Source organism: Pleurodeles waltl, chromosome 11, assembly GCF_031143425.1.
Source record: "Pleurodeles waltl isolate 20211129_DDA chromosome 11, aPleWal1.hap1.20221129, whole genome shotgun sequence".
Taxonomy (NCBI): domain Eukaryota; kingdom Metazoa; phylum Chordata; class Amphibia; order Caudata; family Salamandridae; genus Pleurodeles; species Pleurodeles waltl.
The window spans coordinates 929,133,296-929,160,047 of record NC_090450.1 but is presented as its reverse complement, the minus strand read 5'-3'; the positions used below and the strand labels follow the sequence as shown (position 1 = coordinate 929,160,047).

General features: G+C 47.5%; 1 protein-coding gene across 1 annotated transcript in view; it reads right to left on the bottom strand.

The window, feature by feature from the left end:
- DNAH10 (dynein axonemal heavy chain 10) overlaps positions 1 to 26,752 on the bottom strand; it is a 1,282,131-nt gene that overhangs the window by 1,128,715 nt on the left and 126,664 nt on the right. Inside the window, exon 6 of the mRNA XM_069215014.1 lies at positions 497 to 710. Within this exon, the coding sequence (XP_069071115.1) occupies positions 497 to 710 (214 nt within the window). The remainder of the gene's footprint in view (positions 1 to 496; positions 711 to 26,752) is intronic.

The following is a 26,752-nucleotide window of genomic DNA, read 5'->3' as shown; positions in this document are numbered from 1 at the left end:
ATCAGCGGTCCAGAAGCATCCATTCACCTCTACAAATAGATAGCTTAAGTGGTTTCTGAGTGCTAATTTGCTCAGTGTTCTAAAACAGTTCAAACAAGTAGGAAGCATATTCATTTTAATTTGATTAATTCTACTGACTGATGTGACTGATGATAGTGATACATTCTTCTATTTTTTAATAGTATCTGAGTGGATTGAAGTAAACATGAAGAGATGCATTTGAAACAAAGGTCTATTTTTTAAGCAAAGAATCCACAGATATTATGCCTTTTGACTGACAATGCAGTTTTGTGGAGGGCGGTGACACACAGCATTCTGACTTATGTTTTCACTCTGATAGTTTCACGAGAATAGTTCATTCTCAAGGGAAACCAGCACTGAAAAATGGTTTATAAAGCGAAAAACAGTAACTCAACAAGACATCAAACTAAAATAATTCACTATTCTTACTAATAAAGACTAGCGTTGTTCCAACCAATAAAGGAAAATAACTTGCCTTCAATCTGCTGTATTGTTAGTTGAATATGATTGAGGAACTTCTGCATGTTCATTAAAAACTCGTCTCTAATTAGCTGAATGCTGCGCACTTCGACTGCAAGATCTTTTGGGGTAAAAAGATCCAAAGAATCATTCCCTGATGACTGATCTATTTCAGGTAGTGAAGGTTCTCCATTTTTGTGTTGATTGTAGGACAACAAAGGCATAAATATCTGCAAAATAAATAGTCTTATAGATAATGTAGTACAGGGTAGAAACATACTTAGTGAGGACTTTAGGCGCAAAACACTCTGTGGCCAATGACCAGATATTTAGGCAATCATTCCATCAACAACCACCCTGGAGCACCGTTTTTCAGGTATCTGAGGTTCTCGGCGATAACATGAGTTTCAAAGTATGTCAGAAAAATGGGGAAGACCATGATCACTGGTGTTCCCTACACCTCCAGCTCCCTTACCGAGCACTTTTACCTGAAAAGGGATCACTGTATAGTTGAAAGGTGCTGCAGGCAGTAAAACCATCAAAGGGAGGTTCCAGGGTAAGTAAGTGCTACTGAAAACAGTTGGTGATTCTTACTGTTTAGTGGTTTCTTTAGAGTTACCACTTGAAAGCATTGTTCAACAGGGGTTATAAATGTATTATATATGTAGTCACGAGTGTTGTTATTTTCTAAAAGAAAACCATGTCATGCTTTCTGAATTCACAGAATAGAGAGCTGACAGCTTGTAACAGCAACTGACTTGACTTCTTCAGGTATATCGTGAATGGTATTAGACTAATTCAATTCTTAAAGACTTTGCCAGAATGTAGGCACATCAGCCAGAACAATATAAGGCCTGATTTAGATCTTGGCTGTGTTACCGCCAATCTGGGGGGGTGGCAGACCTGACAAGATTGTTAAATTGATTGTATTCTGCTCGCCGTATTTACACATTATACACTGCACCCACACACAACACAACCATAACAATCAACACAGCTACACACTCATCTATTCAAACACACTTACACACAAGTGCAACTACACACATCATGAAAATTTCAACCACACAACTACAAACACACAACACTCACTTGAATGTGATACACAGCAGCACAACACACAACCAAACGTACACAATATCAAACCCACATACACAGAATACTACATCACCCACTCCAGCTGCCTACGCCTCAACCAGTCAATGGCATTACACACATGCATACACATACAGACTCGCATACACAACTCGTAGCACAACATCACAGGTACACATCCCCTCACAATGTGCACAGATGGACATGGTGGCTGTGAAAGTACTGTCATTGTGGTGCCAGCATTGGCAAGGAATATTGACACCACAATTGCAGTTGTGGATGTGTGCAATATTTTTCATGTATGAGTGTGCCCCCATCCAAGACCAACACAGATGTGTCCCAGGCATATGCATGTGACCGGAACTTGAAAAAATTCTGTGACATGTATATAACTGCAGTGGCTCAGTGCCTGCACAACGTATACAGCCAATGCAGGTTCCCCTGAGGTCTGGCGATGGGGGAGGAGGGGTCATGTTTTCTCCGTGGTCTAGTGCAGCAGCGACGGAATGTGCTGTCCAGTCAAAAACAGAAGTGGAAACGTGGGAATAGGTGAGTTTTGGGTAACTCCCCTCCCAAACCCGCAACTCAGAGATGGAGGTCGGACTGCCACAGTTGGCTTGGCGGTAAGGCACATCCAAATCTGCTCAGCGGTAATGGTGGCTGGAGTCCCGCGGTCAGGCCCTATTCCCAATGCCACAGTCAAAAATCTTGGCAGAGTCTGCAGGACTCGGGTGCACTTTCGCCTGTGGTCCTACCAACATCCAAAATGGGTTGGCGGACCGCCGAGGCAGCGAACTGGAAAACTAATGTTTTTTTTTATGGTGGAACAGTTATCGACAACATCTAAATCAGGCCCATAGTGTCCCTACCAGATTAACATAATCCAATTGGGTACTTCTTCCCTGTTTTCCATAAATTAAGTATGACCTTCAGCTTTTGGTCCATTTGGTGCCTTGCTCATTTCTAGAATAGAGGTATGCACAACGGATAAACTCTAATGAGCCCATGGTGGCCCAGGCAAACAGTAAAATGTACATGATACGCAATAAACAAACTCCTTGCGTGCCAAAGGCACTGATTGTCTTCTGTTTTACCAGCAGACAACTGCTTTGAGAACTGTTGTTGAGACATAAAAAAGTGTGAGCTACATCAACATGGCGACATAGCTTGCATTCAGCTGTTAATCTGCAGCACCGGTGGATGCACTTTTTGCATAATAAGTGCCCTAACAGTCAGACAGGGTTGTCTAAATATGGCAGTGGTCCTCTACTGTGGGAAGATGGACAAAAGCCTAATCCAATCTGGTAGGCTGGCGGATGACTTAACAATTTTCACTTTAGAAATTAGGACACATCATTTAGAAGTGTGCCCGACCATGGAAGCCAGCTATGGAGATGGGTAGGGAATTCTAGGAGCTAACACAGACAAAAGCTATGAAATGTTTCAAGGTCTGATTAATAAGTTCCAACATAGAAAAATTAAAAGAATGAACTATTTCTAAAAGATCACTGAGGGAACGTAGGCCCTCATTTTAACATTGGCGGTAAAAGCCACCTACAACAGCGGCGACGGCCGCCAAAAGACCGTCGTCGCAGCTACCGTTCGTTTGCTAAATTATGACTACAGCCGGATTTCCACCACAAGAAGGGCGGAAATCCGGCTGTGGCCATACTGGTGGATGGTGGTAAGGTGGCACTGCTACCACCAGCAGTGCCAGCAGTAGACCGCCGCCAGCCGTTTCATGACACATGATACAGCCTGGCGGTGTTCTGCTGGCGGGCGCTGCTGGCGGTAGCAGCGCCCCATCCCGTTCCCTGCCGGAAGACCCCTTGGATGCAGGTAAGTTGGGCTTCCGACAGGGGAGGGGGTTGGGGGGGTTGTGTGCGTGTGTGTGGGGTTGTGTGCGTGTGTGTGGGGTTGTGTGCATGTATGTGTGAGTGTGTGCATGTATGTGTGAGTGTGTGCGTGAATGCGACGGTGTGTGTAGTGTTGTGGGCGTATGCATGTGTGAGAATTCGTGTACAAATGGAAATGTGAATGCGTGTCTGCATGTCAATGTATGTGCAGATGTGTGCGAGAATGAAGGGATGCATGCGTGAATGAACGCGTGGATGCCAGTATGAGTGAGTGTGTATGCGTGGTGCGTGTCTGCGAGTGTGCCTGTATGGGGGGTGGGGGATTGGAAGGGGGGTAGCATTTGGGGGGGATTGGGTGAGCCTCCTACCAGTGACAGGGAAGGAATTCTCTGTCACTGGTAGGGCCTACCGCCATGGTTTTCATGGCGTTGCAAACGCCACGAAAACCATGGTGGTAGGCAGGGTCAAAATGCCGCCTGCGGTACAATAGCGGCCGCCGGGCTGGTGATTGTTATCTCCGGCCTGGCGGCTGCTACCGCCATGGCGGGAGGAACGGTAAATTGGCGGGTTGGCTGCAGCCAACCCGCCAATGTCATATTGTGGCGGTATGTACCACCAGCCTGTTGGCGGTACTGCTGCCACATTATCACCTACCGGCGGGGTCATAATGACAACCTTAATCTCATAATAAATTGCCAGGATGAACAAGTTACTTACCTTCAGTAACAGATCATCTGGTAGAGACTCATATCTATCTGCAGAATCCTCACTTTTGATTTTTGCCAGGCATCAGGGTGGATCCAGAAACTTTTGCTGAGCAATACCCCTTGGGCAGGGAGTCGGGCGACTCTATTTGGCTCTATGTGGTGTCGCTGACGCTGGAATTAATGTTGCAGTCACCTATATAGGTGCCATCCAGGCTTGCAGGCATCAGTTACTTTAATCACAACTTTCCACACCAGAAACGCAGAACCATAATTAGAATTGTTGCATATGTGTGTCCAGAGTAGGGCCTAGAAAAAGGGATCACCCTAACCCTAGTAAACAAGTCCGCAGAGCGAGGAGGCATGGGTGGGTGTAAGGAATCTGCAGCTAGATAGTCTCTACCAGGTAATACGTTACTAAAGGTAAGTAACTTGTTCATCTGATAGAGACTTCTAGCTGCAGTTTCCTTTCCTTTGATTAGACCCAACCCATATTTATCAGGTGATGGGGTGCGGACAATGTTTTCAGACTAGAAAGTCCTGCAGGACCGAGCAGGTGAAATCCTGTCCCTGCAGACCTGACTGTCCAGGCAGTAGTATTTGGCAAACACCCACGTTGCTGCCTGGCAGATGACCAGGACGGGGACGCCACGTGCTAACAACATAGTCACCCCTTTTTTCCCTCGTGGAATGGGCCCGTAAGCCTTCTGGATGCCGCTTCTTAGCCAGGGCATAGCAGATCTTAATACAGAGAACGACCCAGCGCAAAATGGTTCATTTCTGTACTGCCTACCCCTTCTTTGCTCCCACATACACCACAAAGAGTTGGTTGTCCACCCAGAACTCTTTTGTGTGGTCAAGGTAGAATGCCAACACTCATTTTGGGTCCAGCTGGTGGAGTCGCTCCTCTTTTTGGAGGGATGTGGGGGAGCAAGAATGTGGGCAAGATGACAGTTTGACCCAGATAGAATGGGGTTACCACCTTAGAAAGGAAAGAGTCCTGGGTGTGCAGAACTACCTTGTCTAGATATATGTTAGATATGGCAGCTTAGATGACAAGGCCTGTATCTCACTCACCCTCCCGGCAGATGTTATTGCCGCTAAGAAGGCTGTCTTGATGGTGAGTAGCCAAAGGGAACAATTGTGCAGTGGTTCGAAGGGAGCACACATAAGGTAAGTGAGAATACGGTTAAGATCCCACTGAGGCATGATAAAGGCTGTAGGTGGAAATATATGTACAAACACTTTAAAAAACCTATGTACAATAGGGGACTTGAATAGAGAGGGTTGATTAAGCAGACACAGAAAGGCGGATGGAGCAGAGAGCTAGCCCTTTACAGTGTCCAGAGCGGAACCCTGTTGGGCAAGAAAAAGACTGAAAAGAATAATATCAGATAGGGAAGCCAAGAGGATCTATAGACTTCTCTGTACAATATCTTACAAATCTTTGTCAACAGCAGGCTTATACAGTTGCATGGCTGCCAAGATAACGTTACAGACTTCGGAAGGAAGGTCAGAAGTTGTCAATCTCCACACAGGAAGGTGCAGAGTTGACAGGTTTGGGTGGAGAAACCTCCCCTGCTGCCGTGACAGAAGAGCCTCCCGAAGTGGCAGGCTGATCAGAGGATCAATGTCCATTTTCAGAAGCTTAGGATACCAGACTCTCCATGCCCAGTCCAGAGCCACAAGGATTATTTGGGTCGTTCTTGATCTTCTTGAGAACTCTGGGCAGAAGTGGTATGGGTAGAAAGGCGTACAGGAGTCCTGAGCTCCACTCACGATGAAAAGCGTTGCAGAGCGATTGCCGCTTTGAAAAGTCAACTTCCCAATACTGCTGACAGTCTGCGCTCTCTTTGGAGCCCAATGGAACTAACCAAGGCCCTCCCCACTGCTGAAAAAGACCTTGTCCCACCTCCAAATGGAGACACCAATTGTGATCCGCTAGGCATCAATGGATGAGTTTGTCCGTCCTGGTGTTCAGAGAACTTGCCAGGTGTTAACCCAGCAGGGTTATGCCCTGTAGTTCCAGCCATGTCCAGAGACCCAGGGACTCTTGACAAAGGTTCAACAACCCCACTCCGCCCTGCTTGTTGCAGTACCACATGGCGGTGGTATTGTCTGTGAACAACTTCCCCTTAACAGGGAAGAAATGCCTTCAACGCCAGGCAGATCACCCTGAGATCCCACATGTTCATGTGAAGTCTGGATTCTGCAAGGAGACCAGAGTCCTCTGATCTCCACCTCTCCCAGATGGCCGCCCCATCCCAGGAGTGATGCATCTGTCACTACTGTGAGGTCTGGTTGGAGAAGGCAGTGGTGTCTGCCTCTGACCTAATCGCGGTTAGTAATCCACCAATGCAGGTCTTTAGTAGTTCCCGCCAAGATCTGGACCATGTCTCAGAGATTTCCCTGATGCTGTGCCCACTGGAACTTCAGGTTCCACTGCAGGGCCTGCATATGCCATCTTGAATGTTTTACCAAAAAGATGCAGGAGGCCATGAGGCCCAGCAGCTTCAGAGCCATTCTTACCGAAATCCAGGACAGAGGCTGATACATCGGTATCATAGCCTGAATATTCTGGACTCTGCTCTGGAGGATACTCCCAAAACTGCACTGTGTCCAGAACTGCTCCTATGAAAGACAGATTCTGAAAGGGAGTCAGGTGCGACTTTGGCATGGTTATAGTGAACCCCAGTGAATGCAGGAGGTTCGCCATAATCTGGAGGTGAGAGACGACAGCCTGCAGCAAGTCCGCCTTCGACAGACAGTCGTCGAGGTGGGGGAAGAATGAAACCCCTGACCTGCGCAGATAAGATGTGACCAACAATATCACCTTGGTGAACACCTGAGAGGTGCTGGTAAGGCCAAATGACAGCATGGTGAACTGAAAGTGTTTGTGGCCTACCTTGAACCGCAGGTAACACCTGTGGGCAGGCAGGATGGGGATATGAAAATAGGCATCCTGCAAGTCTAGCACTACCAACCAGTCTTCTAGGTCTAGGGCAGACAAGACCTGAGTCAATGTAAACATTTTGAATCTTGAGGAAAAGATTTACGGTCTATAGGCCTAGAATAGGGCGAAGGCCCTTGTTCTTTTTGGATATCAGAAAGCGGGAATAACAACCGCTGCCTACTTCTGACATTAGGACCCTTTCTATGGCTCTGTTGGCCAAGAGAGCCATAACTTCCTCTTGGAGTAGTGACAAATGATCCTCTGCCAGCTGTTCAAATGTTGGCGGAATGGGTGAAGGAAAGGATTGGAAAGGCAGGGATTAGCCCTTCCTGATGATCTGCAGTACCCATGCGTCAGATGTTACAGATTTCCAGTGGAGGACATGATGGAGTATTCTCCCTATAACTGGGCCAGCATGATCCTGCAGATCCAGACTAGGAGGGCTTTGAGGCTGCAGCTGTGTGGCAGACGACTTCTGGCCTGCAGACCCTCTAGGTCTGAAGGAACTGCATCCACGTCCTCGCATACTCTTGGCTGGTTGTGTGGGACGCTGGCTGGCATAGGGCTGGTGCGGTATCACACCCCTTCCGAAGCCACGAATGGGGTGAAAGGCAGACAGTGGATGAGGGGTCACTGAGAGGCCTAAGGACTCTGCCGTAGCCAAAGATTCCTTAAAGTGCTACAGCGTCAAGTCTGCCTTCTCCCCAAACAAGCAAGTGTCATTGAAGGGCATGTCCATCAGGTTTGCTTGGACATCCCCCGAAAAAAACAGATGTCCTTAGTCAGCCACTGTTGATGCAACCAATCTGCCTAGTGAGTCAGTAGTATCTAAGCCACACCAAATTGTGAACTTAGCTGTGTCCCTCAGCGCTTGAGAGAGTATAGCCCGGGCCCTCTCTGGGACCTGAGGCAGCACTTGTGCAACCGTATCCCAAATGGTATATGAGAAACGGCCCAAAAAGCAGAGGTGTTCACTGACTTCAGTGCCAGGCTAGTAGAAGAAAACAACTTCTTCCCAAGATAGTCCTGCCTCTTGGATTCCTTGTCCAGGGGAACGGAAGAGAATGTGCTGTGGAACTTGGAGGCTTGGAATACCATGCTCTCAGGGGTGGGGTGTTGGCTGAGGAAGCTAGGGTCACAGTTGTAGGGTGATGGCAGTGGCCGATCATCCTATTTACAGGAGCCCCTTTGCTGGGTTTAGACCAAGTTCCCAGCGGGATGCCTGTAAGTGCTTCATTAAAGGGCAGAAGGGGTTCGGATGTTAAAGCCCCAGACTGAAGCACTACCGTCAAGATGTTTGTCTTGACAGCCACTGAGGGCAGTTTGAAGTCGAGGACCTCCGCTGCCCTATGCACTACCATTGCATAGGAAGGTACCTCCTCCATAGCCACAATGGGGGGAGATAGCATGCCAGTATCTGGAGAGATGTCCAGTCCACTGGGCTCTCCTAGCTCCTCGTACCAGTCCAAAGATCTCTCCAACTGGTGTTCTAAAGGGTCCAGTGACCTCTCCCATTCTTTTAACATGCTTGGCTACAAAAAATAAGGCTCAGGCAATGATCTGGCACCTGTCCGCGCTGGAATTGGAGTTGTGCAATGCCGTCCCAGATCATCAGGAATCAGAATGGGGCTGGCGCTGCAGGGAGCATCGGCGTTGTGACCGGCACCAGAGAAGGTCACCTGGGTACGACTGGCGCCAGTCTGGATCGCAAATCAGATGCATGAGACTCCCCCAGAGCTGAGGTTGAAGCTGCTGGCACGGAACCTGTTGGGACCTCCTCCGACACAGCAGTGCCAGAAGGTCCACCAGGGGGCTCGACCTGCTCGAATACGCGGCACATGGCCTCTTAATACTCCTTGATCTGGATGGGTGTCGATATGTCTCCCGGAAACAGAGGGAGGCATGGAGTCGAACTGGGTAACTGCTCCACAGAACTGTGCCGGAAACACAGATGTTCCCCACGCGTCTCATCGGCCAACAGATGAGATGAAGTTGAAGTCCCCTTTGACGTTGTCTTCTTCTTCTTATGCCTCTTTCCCGATTGTCCTGAGGACCTGGAATGGGAAGACTTGGGGTTCTGGGAGTGATCCAGCGATCTCCTTCTCTACCGTGACCAAGACCTCATTGGAGATGAGTGTGCTGGTGTTGCCGACAGCCAGGCTGGAAGCAACTTTAGGGACTGCTCCCTCAAAGCCTTCGGCGCATGGCTTGGCAGTCCGGGGACAACTTGGAGTCAATGTCATGCTTGAGGCACCAGAGGCAAACAAGATGGGGGTCCGTAACCGAAATGACACAGTGACCCACGCCACACTGTTTGAACCCGCCCTTTCTCAATGACATCCTCGACACACATGAAGAAAACCTTGGAAAAATGTCAAAAAAAGGCCTGTCAAAAAGTGACAGAGGGGTAGCTCTCTCTGTATCTGCGCTAACTGGTGCAGAAAGTAAAGAACAAACGCCTGCGCACGCCATCCGACGGCACATGCAAGTTGTATTTCTCAAAGGTTTCCAGATCCACACTGTTTTTTGCAAATGTGATAGACAAGTGAGGTCGTGACTACGTCAATGCAATGTAAAACTGTAAGGTAATAAGAAAATTCTTTAGGCCCCTACCTGTTATTGGTTAGCACTATGGTAACTCTGGAGGGGACATACTAGTAGGAACACCAGTGCACCCTTAATGAGGACCTAGGGGTTGAACTTAAATGATTAGAGAGCTGAGGTTTGGAAGAAGAGAGACAGGGTAAAAGATTCTTAAATTCCTCCATGCAATAAAAGCACTGAAATCTTGTTTAAATTACAACATCATTTTACTGCAACAGCTTACAATGTGGTAGTAGAAAGTTTATAGTCTAGGTGAATACTGATAAAATGTTTCCTCAAGAAAAAGTAGTCAATGTTTGCAACTTAGGTGGAGGTAAAAATGGTTCATCCAAAAAACAACAGAAAGACACCATGGGCAAAATTACTGGAACTCCTAAGGGTATGTTGCAGCTAAAGTCCATGTCCAAAATTAGTTACTTACCTGTAACTTTAGTTCTCCAGTATTGGAATCTTTCATAGATTCATGTGCATGAATCATTCCCAGTTGTCGAGATGGAAGCCCCCAGGACCTTTAATCAAGTAGCATTAACCTAGGCTTAAACCTAAAGGCCCTTAGGCCTCTCAGTTTAGCACTCCATCAGAGTCATTTTAAGAAAAAGGACCAAACTTTATGGCCCAACAATCAGGCGACACCACCCTCTAGAACCTTCCTGAGAGAAGCTCCAGTTCCTCTGATTTTCTAAGCACAAGTGCATATAGGATATAAAAGAGAAAAAAGAAGTGAAGGTGAGCTTCTCCAGGTGGGCGGGTTGCATGTGAATCTATGAAAGATTCCAATACTGGAGAACTAAAGTTACAGGTAAGTAACACATTTTCTTACTCCAGTATTGGAACTTTCATAGATTCACATGCTTGAATCAGAGTAGTAAGCAGTATTGATGCACATTGTATTACACACCTGTCTGTTTAATATATACATTAATCGCATGTTTAAATAAACATATACATAAAATATAATTCTAAACGTTATAGGCTAAACTTTAATGAAAATTTACCATGTACTTCAAACCTCTTTTTTGTAGGCAATATGCATACCTGAAATCAGGATGGTGGGATGAAAGATATCGCTCACCTTCACTGAATAACATTCCTGAGAACTGATTGGCTCACCGCTGCTTCTCATTGAGATAATGCATCCAAGCAGTAATGTCTGGTAAAAGTATGGCAGCTTTTCCAAGATGCTGCCCTACAAATGTCTTGGAGCGGTACACCTGGAAACAGTGCTGCTGATGGGGAAACTGCATGCATTGAATGTGCACAGAGGTTTGCAGTAGTTTACCCGCTGCCTGATGGCAAAACCAGATTGCTGAAGAAATCATGCTCTGTTTACAGAGTGGCTGGCCCCCTCTGGGTTCACTGAAAGCCACAAATAGTTGGTTGGTTTTGCGAAATGCTTTGGTCCTATCCAGATAGAATTTAATGCATCTTTAATGTCTAAAGAGTGTAATGCCTTCTCCGCTGGAGTTGTAGGATTTGGAAAGATTGTCCTAAAAACTAAGGGCTCATTTAAATGAAAGTTTGAGGGGACCTTTGGAATGAAACATAGGTGTGCGCGCAAGATTATTCTTTCTGGTTTAATCTGTAAAAACGGATCTTGTAAGGATAGTGCTTTCATCTCACTGACACGCCTTGCTGATGTGAGAGCAATAAGGAGAGCCACTTTCCAGGAAAGGAATTTCGTAGAAGCTCTATGTATTGGTTCAAATTGCTGCTTCATGTGTTCCGCGAGAACAGTGTTTAAATTCCAGGACAGAGGAGGAGGTCTGAAGGGTAGAAAAACTCTGAAAAGCCCTTTTAGAAATCGTTTAATCAACATAGAGGACCATAACGAAGGTGAAGAATCCGACCGCCTATAAGACGCAATCACCGCCAGGTGAACCTTTACAGAGGAATGGGCAGGACCTGAGTGCGCTAAATGTAGCGAATAAGGCAGGATTTGTTCCGGTGATGAGGAAAGAGGATCAATTTGTTGTGGTTGGCACCACAAAGAAAATCTCTTCCACTTACATAAATAAGTCTTGTTGGTGCTTATGGCTCAGGCCTTGGACTGCATATCTCTGCATTTCTGCAGAATGTTTAGGTGTGCGAACTCGAGGTGCTCAGGAGCCATGCTAATAACTGCATTGATTGAGGGTCTGTTGTTTGCAGAATCAGAGATATTCTCAGTGGGATGCAAGGCTTCACTGACAGGAGAAGAAGTTCTGTTAACCAATACTGGCAAGGCCAGTATGGGGCTATTAATATTAGCGTGCATGGATCTCTCTTCATTTTTGTTAGGACTCTCGGGATCAAGGGAATGGGCGGAAAAGTGTAGGCAAAGATTCCTGACCATGCTATGGAAAACGCATTCCCCCATGATCCCCTCTGGTGATGCCAGCTTGCATAGTATTGGCATTTGGTGTTTGACCGGCTGGCGAAGAGGTCGAGGTTGGGTGATCCCCACTGGGAAAATATGTGGTTGCCCGTGGACTGGTCTAGTTGACAGACTGATTTTAGGCTGCTGAGCGGGTCTGCTACCTTGTTCTGGATGCCTGGAAGTGAATTGCTGTTAGGAGTATGCCATGTTGTACAGCCCAGTTTCAAATGTCCAGCGCTTCCTTGAAGAGAGGAAGAGAGGAGAGAGGAAGAGATTTTGTGCCTCCGTGCTTGTTGATGTAATGTATTGGAGTGGTATTGTCTGTTCTTATTACCACTTCTGAATCTGCTATCTTCAGGAAGAAAGCCTGCATGGCTAGGCGGACTGCTTTCAGCTCTAGCAGATTAATGTGTATTGATTGTAATGCTGGTGGCCATTTGCCACTTATCAGCATGTCCTGTAAAACCACTCCCCAACCCTCCAGAGAGACATATGTGGTGATTATCCACGGGGCTGGGGGATGAAGAAAAGATAGGCCGATTGAAAGATGATGTTTCTGAGACCACCATATCAGAGCCTTGGTGATAGCCGGAATGATTTTGATGCGGTCTTCGAAGCTTCCTGAGACCTGGAGCCATTGCAGATTGAGCTGTTCTTGCAGGGGGCACATTTTGAGCCTGCAGAGAGGAACTAGAGGTATGCATGAAGACATTATCCCCAATAAGGATTTCTAAAGGCGTACTGAAACATATTCTTTTCTTTGTATTGACTTTACCAGAGATAGCAGTTTTTGTTGTCTTTCTACAGTGGGGCAGGCCATGCTGGATTGAGTGTCTAGGTTTGGCCCAAGAAAAGTTATTGTGTGTAATGGCTGTGGTTTGGATTTCTCCCAGTTTATAGTCAGGCCTAAGCTGTTGAGTAAGGCAATGCACTTTATTGTTGACCTGCGTGCTGCCAATAAGGTGTCTGCTTTTATCAGCCAGTCGTCTAAGTATGGGAATACCTTATATTTTCTTCTCCTGAGAAAGGCTGAAATAGGAGCCAGGCACTTTGTGAATATCCTGGGAGCTGATTTTAGACTGAATTGCCAAATGGAAGGACTCAAAATTGAAAATGGCTTCTGGCTACCATGAATCTTAGGTACTCTCTGTGGGCTGGGTGAATTGGGATGTGGAAATATGCATCCTTCAGGCCTAGGGTAGGCATAAAGTCTCCCAAGTTCAACCGAAGAAAGACGGTCTGTAGGGTGATCATGCGGAATGACTGTTTTTTTAAAATAGGTGTTTAATTCTCTGAGATCGCAGATGGGTCTCCAGTCTTTCCACTTTTTGCGAATGGGGAAGAATCTGGAGTAGAATCCTTTTCCTTGCTGTGACGGAGGCACCCTTTCTGTCGCACCCTTGAAGAGCATTTTGCTGATCTCTCTCTTGAGTTGTTGTAGATACTTAGGGGAAGTTTTGCAAGGAGGATTGAGAGGAGGCATTTGGACAAACTCCAGTGTGTGTCCACACTTTACCAGCTGTAGGACCCACTTGTCCGATGTTATGGGTTGCCATTGCTGGAGAAAAAAATAGATCTTTCCTTCTAGATTTGGGGGCAGGTGGTTGGGAGTAGCCAGAGCCCTGGACACATCATGCTCTGCGAGCCGTGTCTTTAGTTGGACGAGCTGAGCGTTCTCTGGTGGCAGACCTACTGTACGACGCTTGCGGAGGTTGTCTTTCGGTGTATTGCTGTTAAAATTGCTGGGAAGAGGATGCAAATGATGGATATCTGAATTGCTGGTAGCCTCCCCTATATGAAGGAATTCCATTCCCTCTCGTGGCTCGAAAGGAAGGCTAACGAAATTTGAGTGTTCCCAAAGATTTTGCAGTCTCAGTATCGGATTTAATCGACTGCAGTGCCTCGTCAACATGTTTGCCGAACAACGCTTGACCATAAAAAAAAAGATCTAGGGGGTCATTCCGACGGGGATCACGGAAGCACCGCCAACAGGCTGGCGGTGCTTCCAGGGCCATTCTGACCGTGGCGGTAAAGCCGCGGTCAGAAAAGGGGAACCGGCGGTTTCCCGCCTGTTTTCCCCTGGCCCAGGGAACCCTCCAGCGCCGCCATGGGGATTCCGACCCCCTTCCCGCCAGCCTGTTTCTGGCGGTTTTCACCGCCAGAAACAGGCTGGCGGGAACGGGTGTCGTGGGGCCCCTGGGGGCCCCTGCACTGCCCATGCCACGGGCATGGGCAGTGCAGGGGCCCCCTAACAGGGCCCCACAAAGATTTTCACTGTCTGCTTAGCAGACAGTGAAAATTGCGACGGGTGCCACTGCACCTGTCGCACCCCTGCAACTCCGCCGGCTCCATTCGAAGCCTGCTTCCTCGTTGCAGGGGCTTTCCCGCTGGGCCGGCGGGCGCTCTTTTGGAGGGCGCCCGCCGGCCCAGCGGGAAAGTTGGAATGGCCGCCGCGGTCATTCGCCGGTTACCACTTGGTGGGCGGCGGGCGCCGCCCGCCAAGGTCCGAATGAGGGCCCTAGTATCTTATTCTGCACTTCAGGACGGAACAATGTGGCATTCAGCCAACCTTGTCTTCTAAGGAGAGCAGCCCCTGCAAGCTGACGAAACTCAGTAGTGGCTATGTCCATCGCACACTCTATTATCTCCGCCGATGTGCATTCTCCCTCATGTAATGTCTTTCTAGCCTCTGATCTAATATCCTCCGGCAACTGATCAAGATACGGGGCAATGTCATCCCATAATTGCCTATCATATCCGGCTAACACTGCCAGGGAGTTAGCCGCTTTTATAGTGAGACTAGACATTGAGGAAACAATATTGTCTAATCGTCTACCCTCTTTGTCCTCATCATCCGATTCGTCATCACCCTCTAAGAGATGTACTGGAATTAGAGAGGTTATCTTACTAGAAGTATGCTCCAGAGTAATTCTTGTTGTATCCTGACTTCTGCACAGTTTTTCCCTCGTCGACGGTGTCGTCAACGAGCTCGTCGACAGAGTTGTAGACGCCTGCGTCGACGGCATGACAGGAGCAATCGCCGATGCTGCCCGCATTGAAATCTTAACCATCGACGATATTGTGGTGGGAGCTACCGTCGACGGGGTCACCGATGAAGACCGCAATGAGGAGACCGTGGTTACCGTCAGACGATGACGACGTGTAGGTCTTTGTTGACGATGCTGTCGTCGATGTTGTTCTTGTCGACGGTGGATGGCTCTTTGTCGGCGTCTTCGGAGAGATCGTCAACGGTGTTAATCCAGAAACAGTTGATGACGGTGAAATGGACCTCGCCGCTGCCGTCGTCAATGAGGATGTCGTCGACGGTGGGATTTTGGCAAGTTGTCTGTCAACTGTAGGAGCAGAGGAAGTCCTTTTAAATGTTTCGGCTGACTTAAGAGTAGGCACAGGTGATGATTCTTTAGACCATTCAGAACTGCTGACATGCCCTCGTTCCTCTTTTCTGGAGAATTTGTGATGTGATGAAGGAGGGCTGCGGCCTTTGTAAGACCCTGAGGTGGTCTTTTTGTAGGCTTTTCTTGGTTGCTCTGAGGAAGACCTTGAGTGAGGAGATCTAGGTCTTTTAGATGATTTTCTGGACGTGGAAGAATCATCACTGTCGAAATTAGAGACTGGGTTGTCTATAGATTTAGGTTTTTGCAGCCATATCAATAATCTGTCCTGTCTATCCTTCAGGGTTTTAGAAGAGAAGGTGCGACATACCTTGCAGGCTTTGGCAGAGTGGTCTGGGTAAAGGCAGTATATGCAGTTCAAATGAGGGTCTTCAGAGTGTAATCTCTTTTTCCCACATGTCTTGCAGGATCTGAACAAACCCTTCTTTTCCTTGTCAGACATGGTGTAGGCCTTATCAGTAATTCAGTCAAAATTAGTTTTGAATAGTATAACCTTAAAGTTATTCTAAAAGATGGGAAAAGCAGAGCTCTGAGGAGACTCCCTAGCACAGCGTGCGGTAGAAGATCTGAGGAACTGGAGCTTTTCTCAGGAAGGTTCTAGTGGGTGGTGTTGCCTGATTGGTAAACCCTGAAGTTTTGTTCTTTTTCTTAAAATGACTATGATAGAGTGCTAAACTGCGAGGCCTAAGGGCCTTTAGGTTTAAACCTAGGTTAATACTACTTGGTTAAAGGTACCGGGGGGCTCCCATCTCGATGACGGGAATGATTCAAGCATGTGAATCTATGAAAGTTACTGGAGTAAACACTATTTCCATGAAAATCTATTGTGAAAAAAAGTACTGATGCTGGCTTGGAAACTCAATGCGGTACATACAAAAAAATCCATAAAAATGTCTCACAAATCTAAAACTATATGACGCTGGAGGAATATTTAAAAAAAAAAAAAAAAAAAAAACACAAGGTTGGATATAGGGACAAAAACATTTTAGTCCTAGTAGCCTTTATTCTATGTCTGTTTTGACATGGAAAGCTAAAATAAGACACAAAAATATGAAACCAGAGATGAAGGGAAAAAAAGACAAAGAATGAAGGAAGCTGGCTCTCTATTTGGTGCACTAAAAAGAAGTACAACCTGCAAAGAGTCCAGTTGATCCCCAATTGGTTGCAGAGGCAAAAGTAGATAGGACTAATGCTCTATTATTTGGTAGTGTGGGCAAGCAGGTAGGCCAATCAGAGGGTGGTGTTAAGCATTTGTGTACTCCAGAGGCAATAAATGAGACACACACTCAAAGGATATATCTGAGACAAAATTTAGAAAAATAAGAATTATTTTTATATATGATTCAAGCCCAAGAGCTTCGTAATTAGATTTTTAAGCATAAATACTTTGCAGTTTCAGAAATCAACATAGTGCAATTCTCAGAGTTCTTTCAATGTTATCCTATGGAGGAAAACAATGTTCAGCAAAACACAGGGTTAACAACGACTTACGAGGTTGAGCTCAGGGAGGAAAGGTAAGTATTGGGCACTGACAAGAACCACACCAGCAGGTCATACCGGGCAGCACTGGGGCGGTCGGGTGCAGGGGTGCAGTAAGGCATTGGGAGTTGGACCTCATGTCATAAAGGCTGCAGGCTCTGACTAGGAAGCCAGTCAGGGACAACAGACAGGTAGGTAGTAGACTTAGGGTGCTTAGGTATGTGGGTGCAACTTTGGTCCTTTTCTCCAGGGTCCAGGGGCAACGGATGCAGGGGTGCCCTTAGGCATCAGGTTTTCTGTCCAGAAGCACTCGCGGTCAGGAGGTTGTGTGTGTTGAGGCTGCAGGTGTCATCATAGAGTCTGGCAGGGGCAGACCCAGGGTAGACTCGAGCTCTTAGAAGCTGGTGGACGTCATTGGCACCAGTGACTCACCTCAGATCGGGCCCGGGGCGATGGGTGTAGTGGTTACTGCAGGCTGCAGGAGAGGGGGCCTGCGTGCAGAGGCTGCGGGCGTCTCAGGTGAGTCCAAGATGGGTGATACCATCACCCACCTTGAACCACTGGGGAACTGCATTGGCACCGTTGCTTGGCTTTACCTCAGGTCGTGAAGGTCGGGTGCAGTGGTCACTTCAGGTGTCGGGTTTCTGGGGTTCCAGCAGCTGCAGAGTTTGTTTCTTAAAGTTTTTGTTGCAGAGCAAGTCCGCTGCTCAAGGGAGACTTGAGTCTTTATGGAAGGCAGGACAAGTCTGCTTCTTGGGCAGAGTCCGTTGAGGTCATTTTAGGAAGCTGGCTCTGTATATACTATACCAAAGTGAGGTATAGTGTGAACAGAGTAGAGGGGTTCCCCAGAGGATTTACTGAGGCTAAAGTAGATAATATTAATCCTCTCTTTTGTGTTAGTGTGGTCGAGCAATTAGGCTTATCAGAGGGTAGTGCTAAGCACTTGTTGTACACACACATTCAAGAAATGCGGCACACATTCAATGACTCCAGTCCAATGCTTTATTTCTAGAACCAAAAGGACCTTTGTTGCAGGTAAGTACAGTTACAAGAATGTATCATTTCAAGTATCAAATGCACGGTTTGTAATTCACAGTTAAAACAGTTTTCAGGTAAGTAATACTTGTCAATATATAAAATAGACACTTAGTGCAATTTTCATTGAAGGCAAGGTAGACCTGGGGGAAAAATTACATTCATAGTTACATACTCAACTTATTGTCCAAGTTTTCACAGGTTAAGGTGTCCACAGGGCCAAGTTTAGGGAGAAACCAAGGGTACACGACCAGCAACACGTGCCGACTGGGTGAAGAGGTCAGATTTGGTGTTGGTCGCCCAATGGAATCCCATGGAGACTGGGTGCAGTCGGAAGTGAACAGCTGCAGGCAAGTACCTGTGGCCACAGGGCACCGGGGGGCCACAGGTCAGCACCAAACACACACTGCCAGCGGCACAGGGGCGGCTGGGTGCAAGGTGCAAATACAGCGCTGAGGGCCCAATGCTTTTCAATGAGGAACTTCGGGTTCACTAAGAGGCTGCAGGCTTGGTCCAAGGGGTCGCTGAGGAAGACCAATGGCTGGACAGGTAAGATGAGGTTCCTCTGGACATCGATGGACCATTGGATGGGTCCAAGGGGCTGCGGATGAAGGGGTACATTTAGGCATTGGGTATCTTGACTGGATCCAGTCGCGGTCACAGGGGTCCTCTGGATTGAGGCTACAGGCATCATCATTGTGGCCAGGAGGCAGGAGGTTCAACCCAGGGTGGACTCGAGGTTGGAATCGCCTGGGTGCTCTCTCTGGTCAGGTGGGCCACCTGGACTCAGGCCATGGGCGTCCGGTGCAGAATGGGCTGAACTCACAGATCTGGAGGGTCCTGGAGTCCTTGTTCGAGGTTTCTTTGTGGACAGGGCCACTGTCCTCTGGAGTTATTAGGTACGCAGGCAGTCCTCTGGGGGTTTGTGGAGGTCGCTAGTCCTGCACGATGAGTCCTCTTCTTGTATCAGGAGTCTTGAAGCTGCAGACAGGCCGGTAGGGCTGTGGACAAGTCAATTGTCATCTTAAGGCTTCTCTGCTGGTGTGGCTCTTCAGTCCTTCTTTAAGGTCGCCAGGAATCTGAAGAGCAAGGTTCAGGGGTGCCCCTAAATACTAGATTTAAGGGTGTTAGAGGGGTCAGGGTGGCTACACCCTACCTGTGCACACTCCCTTTGGGGAGGGGCCCACATAACTAACCCCATTGGCTATCTGGCTATCACCCTCCAAAACAAGATGGAGGATTCTGCCAGGAAAATTTTACCTTGGGTTGTGTAGACACTCCTCCTGGTGTTTACTAACTTTCCACCAGACCTGCTTCCAAAAAGTGGAGCCTTGTCCAGGGGGCGGGCATCTCCACTAGCTGGAGTGCCCTGGGGCAGCATAACAAAAGGCAGGAGCCTTTGAGGCTCACCACCAAGTGTTGATGTTCCTGCAGGGGGGAGGTGTGAAGCACCTCCACCCAGTGCAGGCTTTGTCCCTGACTCCTGAGAGCACAAAGGCTCTCACCCCATGGGGTCAGAAACTTGTCTGATGGTGTCAGGCTGGCATAGACCGGTCAGCCACACACTAGAGAGATGGGTGAATTTCAGGGTGTCTCTCTAAGTGTGTGCATTTTTCAATACATCCAAGACTGGCATAAGTGTGGGGTTACTGAGCTGAGATGTTTGAAACCAAACTTCCCAGTCTTCAGTGAAGCCATCATGAGCTGTGGGGGATGTAATGACAAACCCCCAGCCCATGTACTCTGTATGGCTACACTGCACTTACAGGGTCTAAGAATGGACTTAGACACTGTAGGGGCATATTGCTCATGCAGGTATGCCCTCACCTGTGGTGTAGTGTACCCTGCCTTAGGGCTGTAAGGCCTGCTGGAGGGGTGACTTACCTACACCACAGGCAGTGTGTTTTTAGGCATGGCACCCAAGGAGGAATGTCTATTTTACCTTTTTCTCCCCACCAACACACACAATCTGCAGTGGCAGTGTGCATGTGTTTAATGAGGAGTCCCTTAGGGTGGCATAATACATGCTGCAGCCCTTAGGGACCCTCCCAGGTCACAGGGCCCTTGGTACTACTGGTACCTTTTACAAGGGACTTAGCTGTGTGCCAGGGTTGTGTGCCAATTGTGGATGGAATGGTACAGTTTAGGGAAAGAACAAAGGTGCTAGGGGCTGGGTAGCAGGATCCAAGCACGCACTCAGTCAAGTTAGCATCAGATATCAGGCAAAAAGTGTGTGGGGGTTATCTGTGCAGAAAGGGGCACTTTCCTGCAGTCAGCAGGCAGTCCGGCGTGGTCAGCTGCTTCTTGATTTCCTCTTCTGAGGGTGCAACTCTTGTGTGCCCTTGTCTTCTTAGGTCATCAGGATCTGAGTTCTAGGGTTCAGGGGTGCCCCCTAAATACTCAGTTTAGGGGTGTTACAGGCAGTGCCAAGTGGCAGCTAATGGGCTGCCCAGCTTTAGGGTGACTACACCCCTCTTATGAACACTTCCACTGGGAAGTGGGCGTAATCCTAACCCTTGTGGCCTAATTCCTTCCAAGCAAGAGGGAGGAACTGGAAAAGCGGTGTCCACTTCAGCTTCTACACCTTAGGGGTGGGACTGGGATGATGTGAGTACACCTCCTAATCCGCCTATTTTTCCCATCTATGCTGCCACCAAAAGTGGGGTTAGGAAAGGGGGGTTTGTCATCTCTGTCATTTGGAGAGACCTGGGTCGCATTACAAAGGTGGCTAGGCCTTTGAATCTTCCCGCCTTGGAATGTCCACCCTGCCTGGGTGAGGTGATATCACCTCTGCCCAATGCAGGCTTTTGTCTCAGGCCCTCGAGAGTGCTGGCTCTCACCTTGGTGGGGCCAGAAACACACCTGTGGTGTTTGAACTGGTCAGGACCAGTCAGTCAACCCACTAGTAATTGGTAGGTTTTCAGGGGGCATCTCTAAGGTGCCTTTGGTGTGCATTTATTAATAATGCTATCACTGGGATCAGTGAGGGTTTATTATTCTGAGATGTTTGTTACCAATTATCCCAGGATTCAGAGAAGCCATCATGTAGCTGGGAAACTCATAATGACCAGTGTCCAGCACATGCATTTAAAATAGCTTTCCCTTCCACTTACAATGATGACCAGAATCGAAAGAGACATAACAGGGCATTTGTGTTCGTGCGTACATGCCCTCACATGTGCCTTGATGCACTCTGCCTTAGAGGTGACTTACACCTGGCACATGCAGTGATAGAGACCTGGCACACAGGGGTGTGTGACAGGTCATGTTTTCAATTTAGCCTGCACCAACACTCGCAGTCTGCAATGGCAGCACTGAGTGGGTTTGGTGAGGGGTCCCTGGGGGTGGCACAACTGGTGCTGCAGCCCTCAGGGACCTTCCTTAGTACCCCAGGCCCTAGGTACCAGGGGTACCATTTACTAGGGACATCCAGTAGGTGCTAAAGAGTGTGCCAAGTGTGCAAAACAACAATGCAGTTTTGGTTAAAGAGATCTTGAACTGGGGGCCTGGCACTTGGGACATAGACTAACAGTCGAAGCCACATCAGAAACCAGGCATAAAATGGTGGCTAACTATGCCAAAAGGGTGCTTTCCTACAGAGAAAAAGAAGACAATGTAAGTAAACATAAATAGAGTGTTGGAGGGAAATGTTGGCAGGAATGAACAAAAGTAAGGAGGTAAATGGCACGCGATCTTCAACGCCATTGATTGGGGCACAGAGAGGAGGGAATTGTAAAGCAGGAAAAAAGTGAGAACAGGAATAAGCTGGACTTCAGGTGGAATAAACACCTGTAAACAAGAAAAAGAAAGTCCCAGAGGATAAGCAGAGGAAGGGATTTTACAATGAGGATGTGGGAGGAGAGAAAATGATTGTATGAGGGAAACCGCTCTCAATAAGAAGAGAGACAACGGGTCTAGAGGATAGGAAAAAGAGAAGATAGAAATTGGGTTAAAACAAACTGCACATCAATTTTTTCTCACCAAGAAGAATATTCACCAGGATGGTTTTGTCAAAATGCTGAATGCACATTGTGGTGAAAGATTTGTGAAAAACGGTTCAACAAACATGGGTCTCCAAATGTTCATACAACCGAATCCAGCTACATAGAAACAGTGGGCTGTAGATGAGAAAGGCTTTACTAAAGATAGTGAAGACAAAAAATTATCGGGTTAACTAGAAGTAGGAGTCTCAGTACTCTGGGTGGAAGACTGAGTGGGTTGTGAGGGGTACTTGTTGGAATCTTTCAGGTGTCGTCCATCAGCTAGGGCTGAACTTGTGACAGTGTGTTACAGAAAGAGAGGGAGGAGAAGAGCTGGTGGCCTGGCAGATCTTCTATAGGGTGGCATTCCAGATTTTGGGATCATAGCATGAGTACACCTTGCATCTTATCTTCTCATTCACATTTCCTGCTTTCCGGTCTTGTGATGCTTCTGCTGCAAGTCATAGATGCTCCATAAGAGGCCATAATTTTGGTCACCAGATAGGTCACTCATGCATGTCAGACCCTTTGATATTCCCCAGTGCTTGGCACATGCATCCTTAGCAGTGTTCATGTCCTCATGCCCTCCTGGTTTTATTTAGTTTATCCTTCGTTTTATTGTTATAAATTGGCCAATGAATTAGCAGCGTTTAGGCATCAACATATTGCAAAACAAACTTCCATCACATTAACAAATACCATCATTAAACAGAGCTAAAATTATGTTAGATGTAAAAATTTAGGGGAATTGTGCGGAGACTGACTTGAGACCAAGATGAATGCATTTGCTTGGAGTTCCCACTAAAGCTACAATTCTTGGCAGGTCTATGCTGCATCAGAAAGCGCATAAATCTTATTTGCTTTGTGGAAGGCGTGTGGGAAGGATGGCTAGAACAACGGAATGATGAACTATGAGGGTGGTGTAAACTGTGTTCGCCCCATCTTCTTCTCATGGTTGGTAACCCTGGTCCGCCCTAGGACTTACCTATGACAAGTCCTCCAATTGGTCAAGACCCTTACAGAACCATTACCTTGAGGATCCCACCTAACCCCTCTCTTGCTATCTCTCACTCCTTTCACACTGATTGAGCTCTTGTTCTTTTGCCACTCTTATTTAATACCTTTGTTTCACCAGGTTTATCTCTTTTTCTCCCCATTGGTTTTGTTTTGCATCAGCATATGCCTTGTGTCTTTTCAGTCATTCTTTTTTGTGCCTCTTTGATTGCCACTGATTTGTGCCTTCATCCTGCCAGTCTTTCTCTTTTGTGCCCATTTGCTTGCCATGTTTTCCTCCTTGTGTGTACTGCCACTGTTGTGTTTTTCTGTGCCTGATGCCTGTCCCCTTTCTTGCTAATTTTCTACTTGCCCTAATTCTCGTTGCAGCTTCTTACCTGCTTCTCATGCCTGTTACTCTTTCCCAATTTGCCTACTCCTGTGAACCTCTAAGACCCGTCCCCGCACTCCCTTTTCCTCATCGTAGGACCTACTTAATGGCTACCGCAGTGTGGACCAGCCTTTAAGCCGGTGGTAGCCCTAGGCCCCCCACCTCCTAGGACGTGTATGCAACCACTCCCCCAAATAGTCAAGTCCCTTGTGGACCTAGATCCAACACTTAGAAGCCCCTGCCACGCTCCCTTTCTCTCTCATCTCTCTCTTTCTCTCTCAATTGCTCCTTTCACACTGCTCTCACTTTCTAGTAACCCTGTTCTTTTGTGATTTTGTTTGCAGCTTTTCTCTCCTTTGCATCTTTGTTTCACCACATTTCTCCCCCCCCCCTTTTTTGCCACTGTTTTTATCCATTTTGTTTTACCCCTCCTTTGTACCTTTGTCTTCCCAGTCTCTCTCTTTTGTGCCTGTTTTTGCTACCGTTTCCTCCTTGTGTATGCTGTTACTGTTGTTTTTTTTGTGCCTGCAGTCTCTGTCCTATTTCCCACATGATTTCTGATCCCCCTCCCTCCACTGTGCTGCTCCTTTTGGAACCCCCACCGCCTCTGCACTTCTTCCCTCTCCTAGGACCTCCGTAATAGTGGCCACAGCACGGACCAGACATTAAGCAGGTGACAGTCCAAACCCCCTCATTAGGACTTACCTGCGACACAACGCTCACTAGCTCCTTTCACACTGCTCCCTTTATCATGGCAGTTCTTTTGTGACTTTTTTGCCACTGTTCTCTCTTTTGCGTCTTTGTTTCACCACATTTTTCTCTCCTTTGTCTTGCTATTGTTTTGCATCCATTTTGTTTTGCCTCTGCTTTGAACCTTGTGTCTTCCCACTCTTTCTCTTCTGTGCCTGTTTACCACTGTTTCATTCTTGTGTGTGTTACCTTCATTGTGGTTTGCTGTGTCTGCTGTGTCTGTCCCCTTTCCCTTCAATGTTTCTGCTTCACTTCCTTCCCCACCCTTCTCCTCCCGACTGCTCCTTGCACCTTCCACTCTTTGCCGCTCTGGCACCTCCTGCGACGTTACCAGCCCCACCCACTGCCCCCTGCTCTCCTTCCTTTCCCAGAACATACTGAATAGGGGCTGGAGCATAGATGTGTCTTTTCCCATCTGCACGTGGCCATAAACAGTGGTCTTCAAACGATCCACCACTACCCCACCACGCTCCTCTGGGCCCACAACCCCAGCTGATGCTCACTGCACTGCTTCCACACCACATGACATGGAAGGTCTTCAGCTGCACCTCCTGCCCCTTTGCCGACATCACCACACCCACTGCTCCAACATCCACCATGACCACACCAACAGCACCCAACACCCCACCCACTCAAGCAACATCAAACCAACACCCACCCGCACTCCACTCCTCAATAAAATTCATGGTCCTCAATACCTGCTCTCTCAGCAAACACATCACAGAGATCTGAGAAGTTCTACACTATGCTGTCCTGGACACCCTGTTCCTGATGGAAATTTGGCTGATCACAGCAGCAACACCAAGCATCGCCACAACCATCCCTACCAGATACAAAATGGTCAGGCAAGATCACCAACAAAGACAACGAGGAGGAGTCACCATCCTCTTCAAGGACATCATCAGCTGCATCACCTTCCACAAAAACTGGAACAGACTATATGGAGCCCTTGACTTCAAACTCCAAATGACATTCAAGAGAGTGGAACTCTACTCTACAACCCCCCAGACCCTGCACCAACTTCACCAACAACATAACAGACTTTGCTCCACCAGTAGCCATCGGCTCCAGTGCATACATCCTCCTAGGAGACCTCAACTTTCACCTAAATGACCAGACTGGTCCCAACTCAGTCACACTCCTCGCAAACCTTGGACTCAACCAACACATCACAGCCCTCACTAACATCACCAGACAAATCCTTGACCCAGTTTTTAGGTGGATAAGCAAAATCACAATGAACACACCACATCCATCACCTGGACTGACCAAGCCATTGTCAGCTTTAGAATAAACATCTCTCACATCATCAGAAATACCACAGTAGACTTAGCTTGCTGACGCTGGAATAAAAAGAGACAGAATGGGATTCCTCCCTCCTTAAGAATCAACCTACGCTCATAGGCCACCTATCAAGCAACTTCAACAACTTTAATGACTGGATCGCCACCTATGCCAATACCGTAGCCCCAAAGAAACAGAGCCAACAAGCATGAGAACAAATGCATGCCAACTAGTATATAGTAGAACTCAAAACAACCAAATGCCACTGCAAGCAACTGGAACTAAGGTGGAAAGCAAGGCTGGAAGAATCGTCCAAGGATGCAATCAAATCCGTCCTGAGGCGCTACCTCCAGGAAATCCAGGAAACCAAGAGGAAGACACAAGCTGAATGCATCAACCCCAGCTCCAACAACAGCAAAGACAGTTTCTCGATCATTAAGAACTTCACCACACCAGCAGCATCCTCCATCAACATTACACAACTCAAGAATTGTGCAAAGACCACTCTGACTTTTTCAGCGGCAAAATGACAGCCATATGCACCAATTTTGACACACCACTGGAGCTTAAGACCCATGGAAGTCTATCAATATTGGACAAAAGGAAACACTCTAACAACTTGGAATACTATCACTGCAACAATCGAAGGACATCCACTCTGGGGCCCTATCAAACCTGTGCCCCCAACATGCCTTCCACAGAAGTTCCACCCCAAACAACAAAGCACTCACATTCATCCTCACCACCTTCATCGACACAGCCACCTTCCCAGAATCTTGGAAGCGGACAGGCATCAATGCTTTCCTGAAGAAGTCCTCTGCACACCCAGCCAAGCTTGCAAACTAAAAACTAATCTCCCTTGTGCCAGACCAAGCCAGTTCTAGAAAAAGCCATCAACAAATGCCTTGCAAACCAAGTCACCAATCACCAGCTCCTTGATGCAACGCAATCAGGTTGCAGACCAAACCACAGACAGGAGATAGCCCTCATCACAGCAACAGATGACATCTCAATAATACTTAATGGAGCACAAACTGTGGCCCTCCTCTTACTCAGACCCTATGCGGGCTTCAATGCGATTTCCCATCCCAATCTGATCAGATACATACACAATACTGGAATCCAAGGACTCACTCTCCAAGGCATTTGCACATTGCTCAGCTGAAGAACCCAAACAGTCTACATTGCAGAAGCCCAAAAACTCATTTATAGAATCCAGCAGGGCTCCTTGTTCAGCCGGGCCCACTCCAACATCTAAATGACTCCGCTCACACATGTAATCTAAGCATAGGATATCAACATACTTACCTACATCAATAGCACATAACTCATACTATCCCTCTTGGACCCAGCACAAGGGAGACTTTCGACACCTACAT